At 53.8% G+C, this 15307-nt stretch overlaps 2 protein-coding genes across 4 annotated transcripts; one reads left to right on the top strand and one right to left on the bottom strand.

The window, feature by feature from the left end:
* Window positions 1-706: 706 nt before the first annotated feature.
* Window positions 707-9529, bottom strand: LOC119043693 (lysosomal membrane ascorbate-dependent ferrireductase CYB561A3). Of its 3 annotated transcripts, XM_037137765.2 has the most exons (8): window positions 9363-9529; window positions 8036-8179; window positions 6662-6768; window positions 5347-5545; window positions 4028-4236; window positions 3360-3514; window positions 2729-2885; window positions 707-2132 (listed from the first exon to the last, which is right to left on the bottom strand). In XM_037137765.2, exons 4-8 carry the CDS (start codon window positions 5528-5530, stop codon window positions 2109-2111), a joined length of 729 nt encoding a protein of 242 aa, XP_036993660.2. In that variant the 5' UTR covers window positions 5531-5545; window positions 6662-6768; window positions 8036-8179; window positions 9363-9529; the 3' UTR covers window positions 707-2108. The 3 variants fall into 3 exon arrangements, with proteins under 3 accessions (XP_036993660.2, XP_036993659.2, XP_036993661.2); XM_037137764.2 differs by lacking the exon at window positions 8036-8179; XM_037137766.2 differs by lacking the exons at window positions 8036-8179; window positions 9363-9529 and adding an exon at window positions 9165-9355.
* A 2171-nt stretch (window positions 9530-11700) lies between these two features.
* TMEM138 (transmembrane protein 138) lies at window positions 11701-14671 on the top strand. The gene is made up of 4 exons (XM_037137768.2): window positions 11701-11828; window positions 12901-13072; window positions 14209-14284; window positions 14551-14671. Exons 1-4 carry the CDS (start codon window positions 11701-11703, stop codon window positions 14661-14663), a joined length of 489 nt encoding a protein of 162 aa, XP_036993663.2. The 3' UTR covers window positions 14664-14671.
* The last annotated feature ends 636 nt before the right edge of the window (window positions 14672-15307 follow it).

Genomic DNA, 15307 nt, shown 5'->3' with positions numbered 1-15307 from the left:
TGGTGCTGCTCCAGACCAGCTGCGGAAACTCGGGCCTGTCACTGGGCCTCTTGGAAAATCAGAATGGTCCCCATCTCGTGGGCTGTGGAAAAGGATTGAAATGGAGGCCTCAGCACAGTCCTGGGCTCACCCACTGGGAGTTACTGTCGCCGCTGGCGTCTGCATCCAGGTCCTGCCAGGTCACCTGCTCTGCCACCAGGGGGCATCTACAGCTGGTCACACTGGGAGGGAGGGGCCGGTTCACTTTGCCCCAACTTGACTGCAGGCTCCCTCAGTCCCCAGGCTTCTCTGCCCACAGTCCATTGTCCAGCAGCCACCCCAAGGCCGCTGACGAAAAGGTGCAGTGGTCAGCACGCACAGATGCACACACCCAGCAGCCAGGGAGGAGGCTCTGGCATCAGACACCGGCCTGCGGCTCCCCTCTCTGCCACTTCCTGGTTGGGTAACCACAAGCGAGTCGCTTCTCCTTGTGTTCCAGATTATCAGACAGGAGACACTTCTTCCTTGTGCAATAACTAGGTGTTCAAAGGCCATTCAGTGTTAGGGACACCCGCACACCCCAGGAGTGGCCTGCGGCTCCAGGAAGAGAATCATGTGGATCTTCAGTGACTTCTGACTCATCCTTCTCCGGGTCTTAGTGTCAGAAATGTCCTGAGACTTACTCGCTGCCCAGAGCTCATTTCAGTGCAATCTCAGCAGAAAAGACTGAGTCTTAAAAACAAATTTAATGAAAATCAGGCTTCATAAACAAGTGAAACGCCTACCCATGTGATGTACCATGTGACCGAGGTACCTGGCAGTCACCCCAACGGCTTCGAAGCCTTCAGTCACTGGAGAGGTTTAGTCACAGTCACTCTGCTGGCACCTGGCCACGTGGGGTTGTGTGTGGGGCTGCCACTGGCCAGAGAGTCAGCACACCCTGGGCCCCTGGTGTCATGGTGCCTGTGACCTAAGCACACCAGTGTGGCCCCGAGACCCAGCAGGACTCATCTTGGGGGGCAGGAAAAGCCACAGCGCCTATACGTAGGAGAGGAGCCAGATTCCCCCGTCTCCCGCCCCTAGAAACAGCTGGAGCTCTCATTCGAGGGTAGCGCACAAGACGGGGTTTGGCCCTGCATTAGCCATGGTGGGGGGCAAGCGAGGCACTCAGATTCTCAGCAAAAAACACCTGTGAAGGTGGCCAGGGCTCCTGGGCTCTGCTGGGTACAAAGCGCCACACTCTGGCATATGTCATGGCGGGCTGGAGTGTGAAACAGCTGAGGGAGGGCCCTGCCGAGAGAGCAAGGTCGAACCTGCCCAGAGAACCCTCCTCTGGGAAGGAAAGTAATGGGAGTCTGGGGCACCCCTGCTACCCATCCCTGTTGGGACAGCTGGGGACAGCAGGTTACCGGCACTCACTGGGCTGCCTGACAGTGATGGGCATGCAAGCCACAAGGACGGCCAGCATCCAGGCCCCAGCTGTAGCCGCAGCTAGAGGGGGTGGACCTACATGGCCACAGTGGACACAAACAGAAGGCAGAGATGGGAGAAGAGCAGTCAGCGCCTCAGCTTCTCCTCTGCAGAGGGTGCTCTGCCTTCCCCTTCCATCACCTGACGGTCCTGCCCGGCCTCACGTCCAGGATGGCCAGGTGGAGGTAACAGAGAGGAGAGGGCCCACCCCACAGTGGGCGCCTAAATGAAATGCACATATTCAAGGAAGCTGAGGGGCGCGTCACCTCCCTCACTTTCCACATCACAGACTGCACTTGAGTCCGGCTCGTCTGAGCCACTGGGATTTCCTGCCATATCCCGAGGGGCCTAAAGGGGAAATCAGCTTGACTTCAGCCAGACAGCAGGAGTGGTGGGAGCAGCCAGGGCAAGAAGGGCCTATGTAAGTGGAGGACTTCAGAAGCCAGCGCCGAGAAGGGGTGTAGGAGCCAAAGCCCCCAAGAAAAGCCATGGACAGCCAGTTAGTGGAGAGAGCAGGCCCAACACGGAGGGAGGGAGAGGTCAGGGTCCCGAGCCCAAAACAAGTCTATTGACAAGATCCGAGCAGGGCCCAGGTACAGGAGGGCTTCTGAGGGGAGTCCCACCGTACCCCTGACTGCTCCTGCGAGCCCCTTCCTGCTTCACTCCCTTTCATGCAACAGGGGCTGGAAAGACAAGCAGAGGCACAGGGGTCAATGGCATGTGTCACTGTGGTCCTTGGCCTGCAGGCATTGCACCGGCCGAGCAGTTCATACAGACCCCAACCTATAGAGTAGTGCCCCCAAAGCCCCTCAGCCCGCTACACACCCCGTCCTGCCCCATCCCTCGGCTGCCTGAGTGGCCAAGAAAAGGCATAGCCTGCTCCAAGCGCTCCACTCGTCACCAAGCACCTGCTAGGTAAGCTCCCATCCCACTAGGCTCCAAAGCTGGAAAAGTAGAAGCTCTGACACCCTCGTCATGCTCAAGCCCTTCCTTGGGGAAGATAAGGCCATGCTTCCCCTCATGAAACCACCCGTCCTCCTCCAGTGGACAGGTCCCCGGGAGACCCACAGCCTGAGCAGCTGCACCTGCTGTGGTGGCTGGGATGTGCTGCCTGGCACCAGAGCTTCCCACGGGCTAACCTAACCCCACCTTCTAGCTACCTGGTTTCCCACGGTGTCACTGGGTTAGTCTCTTCCGGGGAAGGCCTCGGCCTCTTCTGGTGACCCTTTTCTAGACCTGGCCCTCCCCCACCCTGGCGTGGGAGACCAGGACCCCATACCTGTCCTTCAGCCGTCACGCCCACCTCCGGGCGTTTCCAGGACGAAGCCTGCAGGATGTAGAGCACCAGCAGCCCGAAGATCACCACCAGCAGCCCGGTGCTGTTGGCGAACACGGCCTCGCCGGGCAGGCTGGAGTACGGCCTGGTCGCATTCTTCCTGAAGATGGTGAAACAGCGTGGGCCCTTGAGAGACTTTTCCACCTACTTTTGTCCAGCGGGGGAATCCGCGCCACTAACAGAGGCCTGGAATGTTGACACACTTTCGAAGTCCCAGCCACAACAGCTGTCTGCAGAATGCTTTCTACCCCTGAGGGGACTCTGCCTCAGGTCTTGCATTTGTAAGTGGCAATGACAACAGTACTGATGTTGTGGGGCAATTACGGGGGTAAATTTAAGGTGCTTAGAATAGTTTGACACACAGTAGGGACTAAGCCAACTTGATGCTGGAGAAACTCCTACTGACTGACTTACCGATCTCAACCTAAAGAAAGACCGTTACCATCCTGATCTGGAATGAGCCCAAGCTCAAAGCCCCCTGCACCCCACCCTTGGATGGCTCCAGTGAGCACAGGCATGTCTCTGAAGATGATTCTTTCCTTCCACCTTAGAGTTGGGGCCCCATTCCACTCACAGGCTGAAGAAAAGCTTTTCATTAATGCCAGAGATGACAGAGGCAATGGCCAGCGAGAGGATGGAGGCTCCGAAGAAGACATGGATGGGTTTTAGGAGGCTGCGCAGCCACAAGGATGCCCAGGGCAGCAGGAAGACGGCAAAGCCCAGGAACCACTGTGGACACAGGGAGAAGTACCAGACCCACCTGTGTGACCAAAGGCACCCCAGGTCGTCCCATCTCACCAGCGCCTGCTACTGCTCAGTGAACCTTCTCCCTTTCCCAACTCAAACCTTCCACCAGGAGTTGCCCCAGCACCACCAAGCTTCCTCAGTGTGGTCTGTCGGTCTCTCTTACATAAACGAGAACCTTTCATGGAACACTTAGCTACAACCCCTCTCTCCCGCAAACACAGCCATCCTTGTTTGTCTCTGCTGCCTTCCAGTCCTGGATCTTAAAACTCCCTTGCTCAGAGTGCACTGGAATGACAGATGGGCAGAGCAGGGTGAATAGAGGAACCACCACCTCCTATGGCCTTTTAAACTGCGCATTCTGCAGGCTGTGCCGGCGAAGGCTGTCTCCAGGCAGCGAGCAGAGGGAATACTTGGTGCTGCTGCAAGCAAAGCCCCAACCAGAGCCCATGGCTGCCACTCAGCAGTGGGAACCAGAGGAGGGTGGAGAGCACCCACCTGGCAGGCGAAGAGGAAGACGGCGGTGATGCCCAACCAGCTGTGCAGCGAGTAGAGGTTGGTGATTCTGTTATTGTTATGATATGTAAAGACGGCCACCAGCCCCAGCACGGTCAGGACGAAGGCCATCAGATGCAGGGACGCGTGGGCGATTTTCCAGGGCAGCTTGGGCCCCACCCAGGACTGGGGCAGGCGGTACACCAGCGACGCTGGGGGAGAGAGCAGTCCCAGGCTCGGCCTCTTCCTCTCGTGGTCACCGCCCACGAGGGCAATGGGCCCCACACGGCCCCACTCAGCCTCCCAGAGAGGGAACAAGGAAGTGCTGAAAGCGGTGTTGCTCATTGTTCCATCTACCTGAATTCTCACAGCGCGCTTAGCTATCGAGAACAGCGGCTGTAAGGTTGGATGACCTAGGTCCCAAACCTGGCTCTGCCTCTTGGCTATTTGGCATCTTCTTTCTAAGTCCCAGTTCCCTCAGCTGTAGAATGGGGATAGCAACAGAGCCCCCCTTGCAAGCAATAAATGGGATACCGTGTCTGAAGCACATGAGGCACACTGCCACTGTCAATGTCACTCTCATTCCCACTGTGCAAGTGAGGAAACGGAGGCCCTCCTGGGCCCACGGCCCCGCTCTGAATGCACGGGGCGGAAGGGTCTGGCAGGAGCGGGCAGATCCCTCATGTCGGGAACCACCGTGCCGCCAGGGGCCTCAGCCTCCTGCTCCCTGGAGCAGGGATGGCAACCTCCAGCTCCCAGGCCAAATCCAGCCCGCCACCTACCACATTTTGCTGTGTCTAACGAGCTCCTGTGCATGATGTGCACCCATGTGAAAACTGTGTGTTAAGCACCCCCCATGTATAATGCACATCCTTACTTTTCCCTCAAAAATTTGGGCAAAAAAAGTGTGCATTATACACAGCAAAATATGGTACTTCTGTAAGTAAAGTGTTACTGGAACACAGCCATGAGTGTGTTTTCGCGTTGTCTGTGGCTACTCTCGCAACGCAACAGCAGAGCTGAGAAGCTGTAACACACGTTATGGGGCCAAAAAAGCCTCAAATACTTACTGCCTGGCCCTTTGAAGAAAAATTTTGACAACCCCTGACCTAGCCGTGTATCTGTGAGGCCGCCCTTCTCAGATGCCCTCGTTCTCACTGCTACTGCCTCCAGATGACACCTAGGCCCACACACAGACCCACCCGCCCAACCTCCATAGCCCTGCACCCAAGGGTGACAAAAAACAATCCAAATGAGAGAAACTGCTCTGCTCCCTCCAGGCCTGGGCTGTGGGGCATCGCCCAGGCTGACCTCATACTCACCAGCGCTGTAGAGCACCACCATGCCAGCCACCATGAGCACCGGGTGGCAGTTGAACATGGATATGGTGCCGTCCCAGGCAAAGCCACCATGCCAGCTCTGCATCCAGTAGACGGTAAACAGGATGCACATCAAGCCCAGGGCCGACAGTGCCAGGGCCGACAGGTAAAACCATCTTGCAGCCATTCTGATCAGGCCCTCCTAGAAGGAGCAATCACATGTCCCTGCTGGCTCAGGTGCGCCCTGCGTGCCAGCCAAAGAAAGACCTTGCTCTTGGGCGGAAGGGTGGATGCCTTTTGTTTCCCTGCCCCTGCCATCAGACTGGGCACCGCTCCCATGGGCCCTTGATGGTTGGGTGGGCCTGCTGTCTGGTTAGGGGGAGTGACTGAGGACCTGCCCTAGTACACAGCACCCCCCAGCCAGGCCTGGGGCTGGCCCTGAGAGGTGTGTCCTCTGATGTGGCCTGATGCCGAGGCTCTGGGCCCAGAGCCCTGGGCTCAGTCTCCCCTCATGGGACCAGAAGATAAAGAATTACCTCCTCACAGAAAAGATGGGACGGGAAGCAAAACCCAGGCTGGGACACACAAACGCCCAGGCCCTCACTTCCAACACCAGGAGGCAAAATCATAATCAACAAGGAGCACACTAGCAGGCCAGCGGGAGGAGGTCCCCTGGGCTCCCACGGGCACAGAAGAGTTCTCACGCAGATGTTCTCCACAGGGCCAAGCCTCCGCCCCGAGTCCCTGCTCTCTACGCCTTGAGTTGGGTGATGGCCCTCAGCTAGTCCGCAGGCCTGAGACTTCTGCTTTCTCTTCCTCTGGGGAAAGTCCAGAGGAGAAAAGAGGAAGCAAGAGCTCATGGTCTAGAAAGCAAGACTTTCCGGTGCGCCCTCGCTTAGTATCGTTGGCAGGTTCTGGGAACTGTGGTGAAAAATACACAGTGAAGCCAACCTTACCACAGGTGACTTGATGCAAAGAAGAGTTAAGTTCCTACAGCATCTCATCGATGTGAAATGAAATGGCGTTACTTTGATAAACTCAGAAACTGACTCTGGTTTCAAGCACGGAGAATCCCTGAGTGGCTCCTCTTAAAAGCCAGGCAAGGGGGCGTGAGGGGGAACAGGCACGCGCACAAAGTCACAGAGCTGTGCAGCCTTTGGCTAACATGTATGGAGCATGGGTCAGGTCTCAAGGAAATCACGGCGTCCCGTGGACACACAAGAAGGCGACACTGTGGCTTTCTGCAGCTGAGGTCCCTGGATCTGAACCGGTTAACAGGGAGGAGGCCAGGAATTCCCAAGGACACTTGGTTCCTTACCTTTAAACCTACTGGCAGGCTGATAGCCTGGGGCCTGGGCTCTAACTCTTAGGAGGTGAGGCACCTTGGGCAGATCCCTTAAAGCTTGCAGGACTCAGTCTTCTCCGCTGGAAGAAAGGCAGGGCGATGAGAGTGAAAGGCAGCGTCGAGCAGACACCACCCTGGAACCTTACCCACGATGCCATTTATTCCTCCCACCAACCCCATGAGGAGTTGGGATAGCATCCCCATTTTACAGATGAGGAAACTAAGGCTTAGAAAGACTCAGTAGCTGGCATTAAGACCCAGTAAGTGGGCAGGGAGTTTCAAACCCTTATCTGTTTGGCTTCATGTTTTTTTCCTTGACCACAGGTTGTCAAAAGGTCAAGTGAGAAGATGTATGTAAGGACATTGTGAAAGAAAAGTACTATACTTTCCTTTGTTGTAACATCTCATCCTAACTACTAACAAAAACCTAAAGCTCACGGACCCCGTGCCTGCCCAGGCCTCTTGGTGGCCCTGACTCTATGCCAGGCCAGCTCTCTCTGTGCCAGGTGTCCGCCTGACCAGAAACAGACATGGAGCTCTCATGTGGTGACCCAAGTTGGCAATAAGCTCTGATAAAGGATGACCTGAGGTCTGGGGTTGCGGGAAAAGTTCCCATGAGGCCGGAAGGACAAAATCATGCCATCAGCTTCCCGAAGGTTTGTGATTCAACTACCAAACCCAGAGCTGTCCCCTTAGTTCCTGCAAGAGCCAAGAAAGTTTCGGCCCTGGCTTGTGTGGCTTGGTGGACTGAATGCTGGCCTGAGAACCAAAGGTTTGCCAATTCAATGTGCATGCAGTCAGCACATGTCTGGGTTGTGGGCCAGGTCCCCAGTAGGGGGCGCAAGAGGCAACTACACGTTGATGGGTCTCTCCTCCTTTCCTTCCCCTCTCTCTAAAAATAAACTAAATATTAAAAAGAAAACAGTGGAGGGAGTTTCAGATCACCAGACGTTTAGTCACCTAACCCCCAGAACCCCCAGTGAAGTGCTAAGTCAGCACAAAGGTCCACTCGGTCAGAAGGCTCCATCCATCAAACAGTATCTACTTTCAGCATTTTTTTCCTTTGTTCAAGGAAAAAAGAAACTAACTCCAAAAGGACTGGATCCACTCCCCTAGGAGGGATCCTGGCTGACCGCTCTGGGGCAGACTTGACAATGGGGACTTTCCTGCCGGAGGTCTGAAATACAGTACCGCTCACAGTGCACAGATGAGCGCTCCCTCTGCCTGAAATAGAGAGCGAAAGCAGAAAAAAAAGGGAAGAATGTAGTGAAAATTACCACCCAAATATTTAAAATGTTCTCTCCTTTACTCCGAGAGCGTGTCTTGCTGATTTCAGGATGTGCTCACCTCCGTGTGGTCCCTACTCCACCCTTGCTTTGCGGGACTCTGTTCTAAGACAGAAGCCCGCCAACTCTTCTGTGAAGGGCCCGGACAGTTAGCACGTTAGTCTTCACCGGCCGCGCAGTCTCTGTCACAGCTACATCCTCAACTCTGCTGATGTAGTGCAAGAGCAGTCAGACAATCCTTGCACAAATGGGTAGAGCTGTGTTCCAAAGCAACTTTATTTACGGACACTGAAATTTTAGTTTCGTATCATATTCACATGTCACAGGATATCACCCTTTTCATTCCTTTTCAACCACTTAAAAATGTGGAAATCATTCAGAAGAGCCAGATGTGGCCTGTGGGTGAAGACTGCCGACCATGATCTAAGGAACACATTCACGAACCTAATACTCTCCTCAACCACAGAGGCAGAAAGGACTCTCCCAGGCTGCGTGATCACAGGCCAGGTCCCGGGGTAGAAAATGAGTACAGGCATACCTTGGAGATATTATGGGTTTGGTTCCAGACTACAGCAGTAACATGGGCATGCAATGCAATAAAGCCATTGTCATCTTTTTGCTGGTGGAGGGTCTTGGCTTCATTTGTAAAAAATACAACAGCCCGTGAAGCGCAACAAAGCAAGTGCAACAAGTATTTCCCATTCAGCCCTTGGCCAGGAAAAGGCTCTGTTTCAAACTCTTACAATATTAGTTATAATTAAGAACCACAAATAGATGAAAGAATAAAGTCATTTTGTTGCTCTCCCTTCCCAGATGAATGGCTTTAGGAATTCAGAATTTCAAGTTCTAAACTAAAAAAATATGGGGCTCAAAGAAAGAATGTGCCTTGGCCGAGGTGAGGAGCAGAGCTGGCACAGGACTCCCGTTCATCCCCTCAGATCCAAGGACTCCTCACTTCTGAGCGTGGCTCCTGTGAAGTCAGGACTGAGGGGTCCTAAATTCCAGTCGGGAGGCAGATAATCAAAGTCCTCCTCAGCACCGGAGTGATTACGGACCTTTGGACTATGCTCTGCTCTGGTTCAGGTGCCCCGAGAACCATTCCAGGAACGCCCGACCAATCCCTGACTCCCCTGCTGGGACCAAGGAGGTCCCAGCAAACCCTGGGTGAAAATTAAGGCGAGAGACTCCACCTGCTGACTGCGACTTTCGAAGAGATTTCGTGCCTTTACAACCACCACTGGTGGAAGGAAGGGCACGGAGAAAGGTGTCCATTTCCTAAAAGAGGAAACTGAGGCCGAGCGAGGGGTCGCGACAGTGCGAAGCGAGATAGCAGCTGAGGCAGCACTCGAACCCAGATCCCAGGACTCCCAGCCCGGGCTCTTTCTCACCCCCGAACCACAGTGGGACGCAGCGGGGTTTGGGGTCTCCGAGACCCGCTTCTGCCACCCGGCGCCCGCCGCCGTTCCCGAGGTTCCTTGGCGAATTGAGTCCGAGATTTCTCGAAAGGACCGCATACAGCTGGCACCACCGACCCAGATTGAACTGGCGAAGCCACTTCGCCCTTTAAAGGCTCGCATTACTTCCGGTTGCGCGCGCGGCCTCCTGGGAAATGAAGTCCGGCGTCTCCCACGCCCAGCACCCCAAGCAGCTGATTGCAATTCCACTTCTTCCGCCGGCGTTTTATTCCTAAACCCGGGGCCCCAGAGTCCAGCAACGCTGTCACGGTCTGCCCTGTCCCTACTCCCCATCCTGTGGAAGCGGAAATGTTTGGGGCGACGCGAAACCTCGCATCACGGGCTGGCCCTCAGCAAAGCCACACGCCGACCGGGCAGGAGGCCTCGGTCAGCGGCTGAGAGGGCCCGGAGCGGGGCGGGCTCAGGAAAGCGGGGGCCCAAACATTGAGCTGTCCGTAGAGCGCGGAGAAAAAACCTAGAACCAGAACGTAGCACAGCAGGCACCAAGCCCTTCTTCGCCATATACTTCCGGAATTTAAAATCGATTTCCGGAAGCCGGGACAGTGTCCCCATGACAACCGAGGTTGGGGTTTTCAGGTGAGAGTGCTTGATGATCAGTAGGTAAAGAGTGCAGGAGCCGGAATTTTTGTTGTTATTGTATTGGTTTTGGCTTCTTGCCAAGGCAGCCCCCCTTTAAAGTGGGTTTGGAAAGGTGAGGGAAAGTGCCCTGGGGACAAAGGGAACGCGCGGCAGGGAGCGGCGGACGAACTGCGAAGACCGTTTCTTTACCTCGCGAATCGCCGCTGCCCTGAACCCGACGAGAAGCTCATCCTTCTCTTAGAGATGGCGATAGGCGATTCTATGTAACGGACCCGCACAACGGCCCTCTGGTGGCCTGTGAAGTAGTGGCGTGGGTGTCACACCTAGTTGTGGAGGAATGACTTGAACTCTGACCCCGTGCCCTTGCCTGTAGGATGAGGATAATTCTTTCCCACTTTGTGGTGTGGTTGCGAGGGTTAGAGGAAATTACCTCGGTTGACAGGTTTATCGTGGTGCTGGTGTGTACGTGATAACTGTCAATATTTGATGAGTGAGCTATCAGGGCTCAGAGAAACCACGTGCATGCATCCATCCGCCCAGGCGGGACTTGCCACCAGGTGAGGTAAGCGAGGTTCCTTAACCTCTCAGAGCCTCTGTGTAAGATGGGGATTGTATACATACCAACAGTGACTGCTCCAGATGGGTGTAGGATTAAATAAAGTAATACACGTGAAGAGTTTGTAAATTGTACAGCATTTTACAGATGTTAATTTAATCCCAATTTCTGACACCTCAAAGCATTTTGAAATTTGTTTATAAATTTAATCCAGATGAAAGGGTCACAGGACACCCCCGGAGCAACTTCTGGGTCTTGTAGCTTGGGAACACAGGCCCAGCCCCCTTCCCTGCTGCCCATGGTGCCGCTGCCATAACCTTGCACACTCAGTTTTGCAGGGGGGCACTATTTCCTCCCAGCTTTTCCTGCCGACCCTGCTTCCCACTTCAGTGCTAACATTTTTCCCGCCTGGTTACACATCAGCCTATCAGTAACGTGACAGACAACTCTGTGCCATAGTTAAGAGCACACAGACTCTGGATCCAGATGGCCTGGATCTGAGTCCCGGCTCTGCCACTTACAAGCAATGTGACCCATCGGATAACTTATTTCCTCTGGAAATCACCTGTTCCATTTGTAAAATGGGGGGAGGAATAGCGTGCCTTCGGCCTTATGCGGGTATTGTAAGATTTAATAATGTCAGCACTGGGACTGGTCCCTGGCCCATCGTGAGTGGTGTGGAAGGTTTGGTGCTGCAGTGAGTGTGGGCGTCAGTGTTGATCTCAGCACACGGCCAGACAGCCACCCTTTGTGGTGCTCCTAGATCCATCTGGACGCGAAGTGGGTGGGAAGAGCTCTGAGTTTAGAAGGTTTCTAGGGTGGAGGAAGATTTGAGGGTGAGGGTCCCTGTAAGGAGTGACTAGTTGGGGTTTTTTGTTGGTGGTGTTGGGGGTTTTGTTCACAGATGTATTCCGAGCACCTAGAATGGTGCCTGGCACATAGTAGGCCCTCAGTAAATATTTATTGTATTACTGAATTTTTTTTTCCTTCTTGTTTTAGAGCAAAGGAAACAGCTGTGATTCTGAGGAACTAGACACTTCTCCCCCAGCGCAGAGGACAGTCAGGAGCTGTGTTCTGGGGAATGTGCCTGTGGGGATCCAGGAGAGCAGAAGGAAGATGCTCCAGACCAGTAACTACAGCCTGGTGCTGTCCCTGCAGTTCCTGCTGCTGTCCTATGACCTCTTTGTCAACTCCTTCTCCGAGCTGCTCCGGGCGGCCCCCGTCATCCAGCTGGTGCTCTTCATGTGAGTGCAGTGGGCAGAGCTACGCAGCTGGGCCTGGGCAGTGTGATGGCCTTGACAGTCGTGGCTTTGCATTTCAAAGTGGGTAATGGAAAACTATCGGAGGGGAGAATTCCCATTGTCTCGGGGTGCACAGACATGTCACACAGCCATTTATGTGTCCTTCCGGCCAGAATGAGGGATGTGGGAGCAGTTCACGTTGAACACGAGGGTCAGACTGCAGCCCGACTGTTTTCCATGCCTGTGAGTGGAAATCTGATCTTACGTTGCCGTGAAAGACGATTGTAAAATGGCAGGTGAAGAGGGTAATCATATTTATAATCTATGAGTCTCATAAGTTTGAAGCTATTGGCATTTTCCCTGAAAATAATTTACAGAGACTCCATGAGGTGAGTTCCAGACAGGAGTCCACAGTCTTGGACACAGGCTGCCATGTTTCACAGATGTCCGTGGCCTGCCGGACAGTGTGCCGGGTGCAGTGGTGAATCTGACCAGTCCCGGCTCTCCTGGGGGTTCCGTTCTAGTGGAGGGAGATAACGGATGCATCAGAAAAAAACAAACATCATTTCAAATAGTGATAGATGTCCTACAATGGGTATAAAGTAGCTGGGTGGGGAGGCAAGGGCTGCTTTAGGTAAGGAGGCTAAAGGAAAGTCTTTCTGAAGAGCAGGACTGCCACTTGAATGGCACTAAGGCACTGGCCACGCAAAGGTCAGAGGAGGTGTGGCACTGTCTCGCTAGACGAAAAGGTCCGACAGGACTGGGTCATGGGACAGACGGGCTGGCATTTTCTGGACGTAGGGGGGGCATGTCGCTTCTCCTCACTTTTGCCTAAGAGGTTTGTTAAGAGTGTCAGCAGGAAAGGCTGGTCTGTGGGCTGCACCTCACCTGACGGGGCCACTGGGGAGTTTCGCTTCATGCCACTCGGGGCCCCAAAGCACATGCTACCTCTGTGGGGGTTTCAGAGGACTGTCACAGGGAAGGCCAGGCCACAAGGTGCTCTTTAGGATGTAGGGCCAGCTCTTGGGTCCTCACAGGCCTCCATTTGGCTGTACTTTGTTTTATGTGCCTGCAGCATCCAGGATATTGCGATCCTCTTCAACATCATCATCATTTTCCTCATGTTCTTCAACACCTTCGTCTTCCAGGCTGGCCTGGTCAACCTCCTGTTCCGTAAGTTCAAAGGCACCATCATCCTGGCGGCTGTGTACTTCGCCCTCAGCATCTCCCTTCACATCTGGGTCATGGTAAGAGTGGAACAGTGAATTCCCAATCTCTGAAGGAGCAGGAATGTCTTTCTTCTGGAAATCCAGTGTCCTTCTTGTACACCTCACAGAATCCTCGATTTAAAAAAAAAAAAGAAAAGAATGTGGTCTGGCCTGGAGCTAAGTGTGTGAGTTTCCTGAGGTACTTTTGCCTGACCTTATGTGTTGAAGAACTGCCTTATCCGAGAGTCGAGGGATACTTCAGTTCACTTTTGCCCCAAACAGATCTACAAGGGCTAAAACAGGAAGTTGAATCTGTTTCATCGCCGGTGGTTTGGGTGGGTGTAGATACAGGGCATTTATGTCCCAAGGGAAGCAGCCAAGCCTGAGTGCTGCTTGCCTTCCTGTGCTTCACGCCCTCTGCTGCAGCCCTTCACGCACACTGGGAGAACACCCTCCGAGAGGCCTCCGTTTGGCCCTGAGATCTAGGCCTCCAGGCAGATCCAGCTTTTGTGGTTTCAGATTTCTTCTGCTTCACAAATCCTCCCATCTTTTTTGGTATCTCGTGTGTTTCTCAAATCCTCATTTCGATGGAACACATTAAAACCTCAGGGTTCTCTAGTTATTTCTGCACTGTAGCCGCCTCCTCATACTGAACCTTCTGTCAGGTTGTCCTGTGACTCCACAGAGAGCAAGAGAGTTCTCAGGAAAGAAGCAGGGCTTTGCCCAAGTCCCTAGCTGCTTCCTAAAGAAGACAGTCTCTGCTCTGGTTCCTGGAGCTGAATAGGTTCTGGCTTTGTTCTGTAAAGCCGGCAATCTGATTAAAGTCCGAGTGCACAGAGCTTTTATCTGGCAGGAGCTGAGTCTGAGATTTTCAAGGCAAGACAGTGACCACGAGGAATGGAGGTCATGTGTATCCTTTCTCCTTGGCCAAGGCTATGGAGTGAAAGATATAAATAGCTTAGTTCAAACTTCCTCCCTTAGAGTTAGAAAGGATATTTGCTTTACAGCAAAAAAAAGGGAGCTTGAGGCACCTTTGAGAAACACAGTGTGGGGGTGTGGGAAGAAAGAAGGGTGAGACTAGCCTGATTTCCAGTTCAGTAGTGTCTGCAGGTAACCCAGCTGCAGGTGTTAGGGCCTCACCTGGCCATTAACCTTTCCCTTCATGTCTCCTTCAGAACTTACGCTGGAAAGACTCCAACCGCTTTGTCTGGACAGATGGACTTCAGACGCTCTTTGTATCCCAGAGGCTAGGTAAGGGCCAGAGCAACAACCCCACGGTGGTCCCCCCTATGGTTTTGGTGGTGAGGACCTTGGTCCTGGCTTGCCAGCCCATCACAGCCACTTGGGACGAAAGGAACCACCACACCAAGAACAGGACAGATTACTGCCCTCTGCCTTGCAGGGAGCCATTGGGAAATCATGAGGCAGGCCCCCCCCAGTCCCCTTAGGTTAAGTTCTCACCTGAAACGAGTGCTCAGGGGCACCCCTGAGGCCTCTGTTCCGCTCGCCGTCCACAGCGGCAGTGTTGTACTATTACTTCTACAAACGGACAGCTGTGCGGCTGGGCGATCCTCGCTTCTACCAGGACTCCGCGTGGCTGCGCAGGGAGTTCACGCAGGTCCGAAGGTGACCTGTCACACTGATGGATGCCTCTCCTTCCTGATGGAAGCCACGTTTGTGGTTCTGCGAGGGGGAGGTTGGCCCTGTGCTCCAGGAAGAGCTGGACTTTCCTAGGACAGGCTCGGGCCAGTTGTGTTCATTCAGCCAAGGACGATTATCCTCTCGCAAGTGAAAGTGCTCCCAATACCGACTCCAGAACGTACGTAATGTCTCAGGTCTGCCCCGCTCCTTTCTGCCCCCTCTTCCTCACAGGGCCCCATGGCTTTGTCGTTGGGGAGCTTCCCACGTAGCCTGGCACAGGGGCCCCCCCGCACCACACGCTCTGCACACGTACTAAGAACCAAACAATGCAAAGAGGGATATTTCTGTGCTCCTGGCTGATTGCACATTGGCCACTTAGATTTTATGCCCAAGGCACTTTTCTTTTTACATTTTATAAATAGGAAATAAATTGAATTTTTCCATAAATGTTGGAGTCTGTCTGTCTGTCTAGATCTCTTGGCGATTAAGAGGCATGCCAAGTCCTAGCCTTGACTCAATGTGCACATTGAGCCACAGAGCAAATACAGATAAAATTTACTGAGTCCCATCAGGCATACAAGACATTTTTGCAGAAATTCATGATGTCATCTGATGCCTGGTCCCCACCCCCAT

This window comes from Artibeus jamaicensis, unplaced genomic scaffold (genome assembly GCF_021234435.1).
Source record: "Artibeus jamaicensis isolate MK-2021 breed Jamaican fruit bat unplaced genomic scaffold, CSHL_Jam_final scaffold_614, whole genome shotgun sequence".
Taxonomy (NCBI): Eukaryota; Metazoa; Chordata; class Mammalia; order Chiroptera; family Phyllostomidae; genus Artibeus; species Artibeus jamaicensis.
This window is presented reverse-complemented; position numbering and strand designations above follow the sequence as displayed.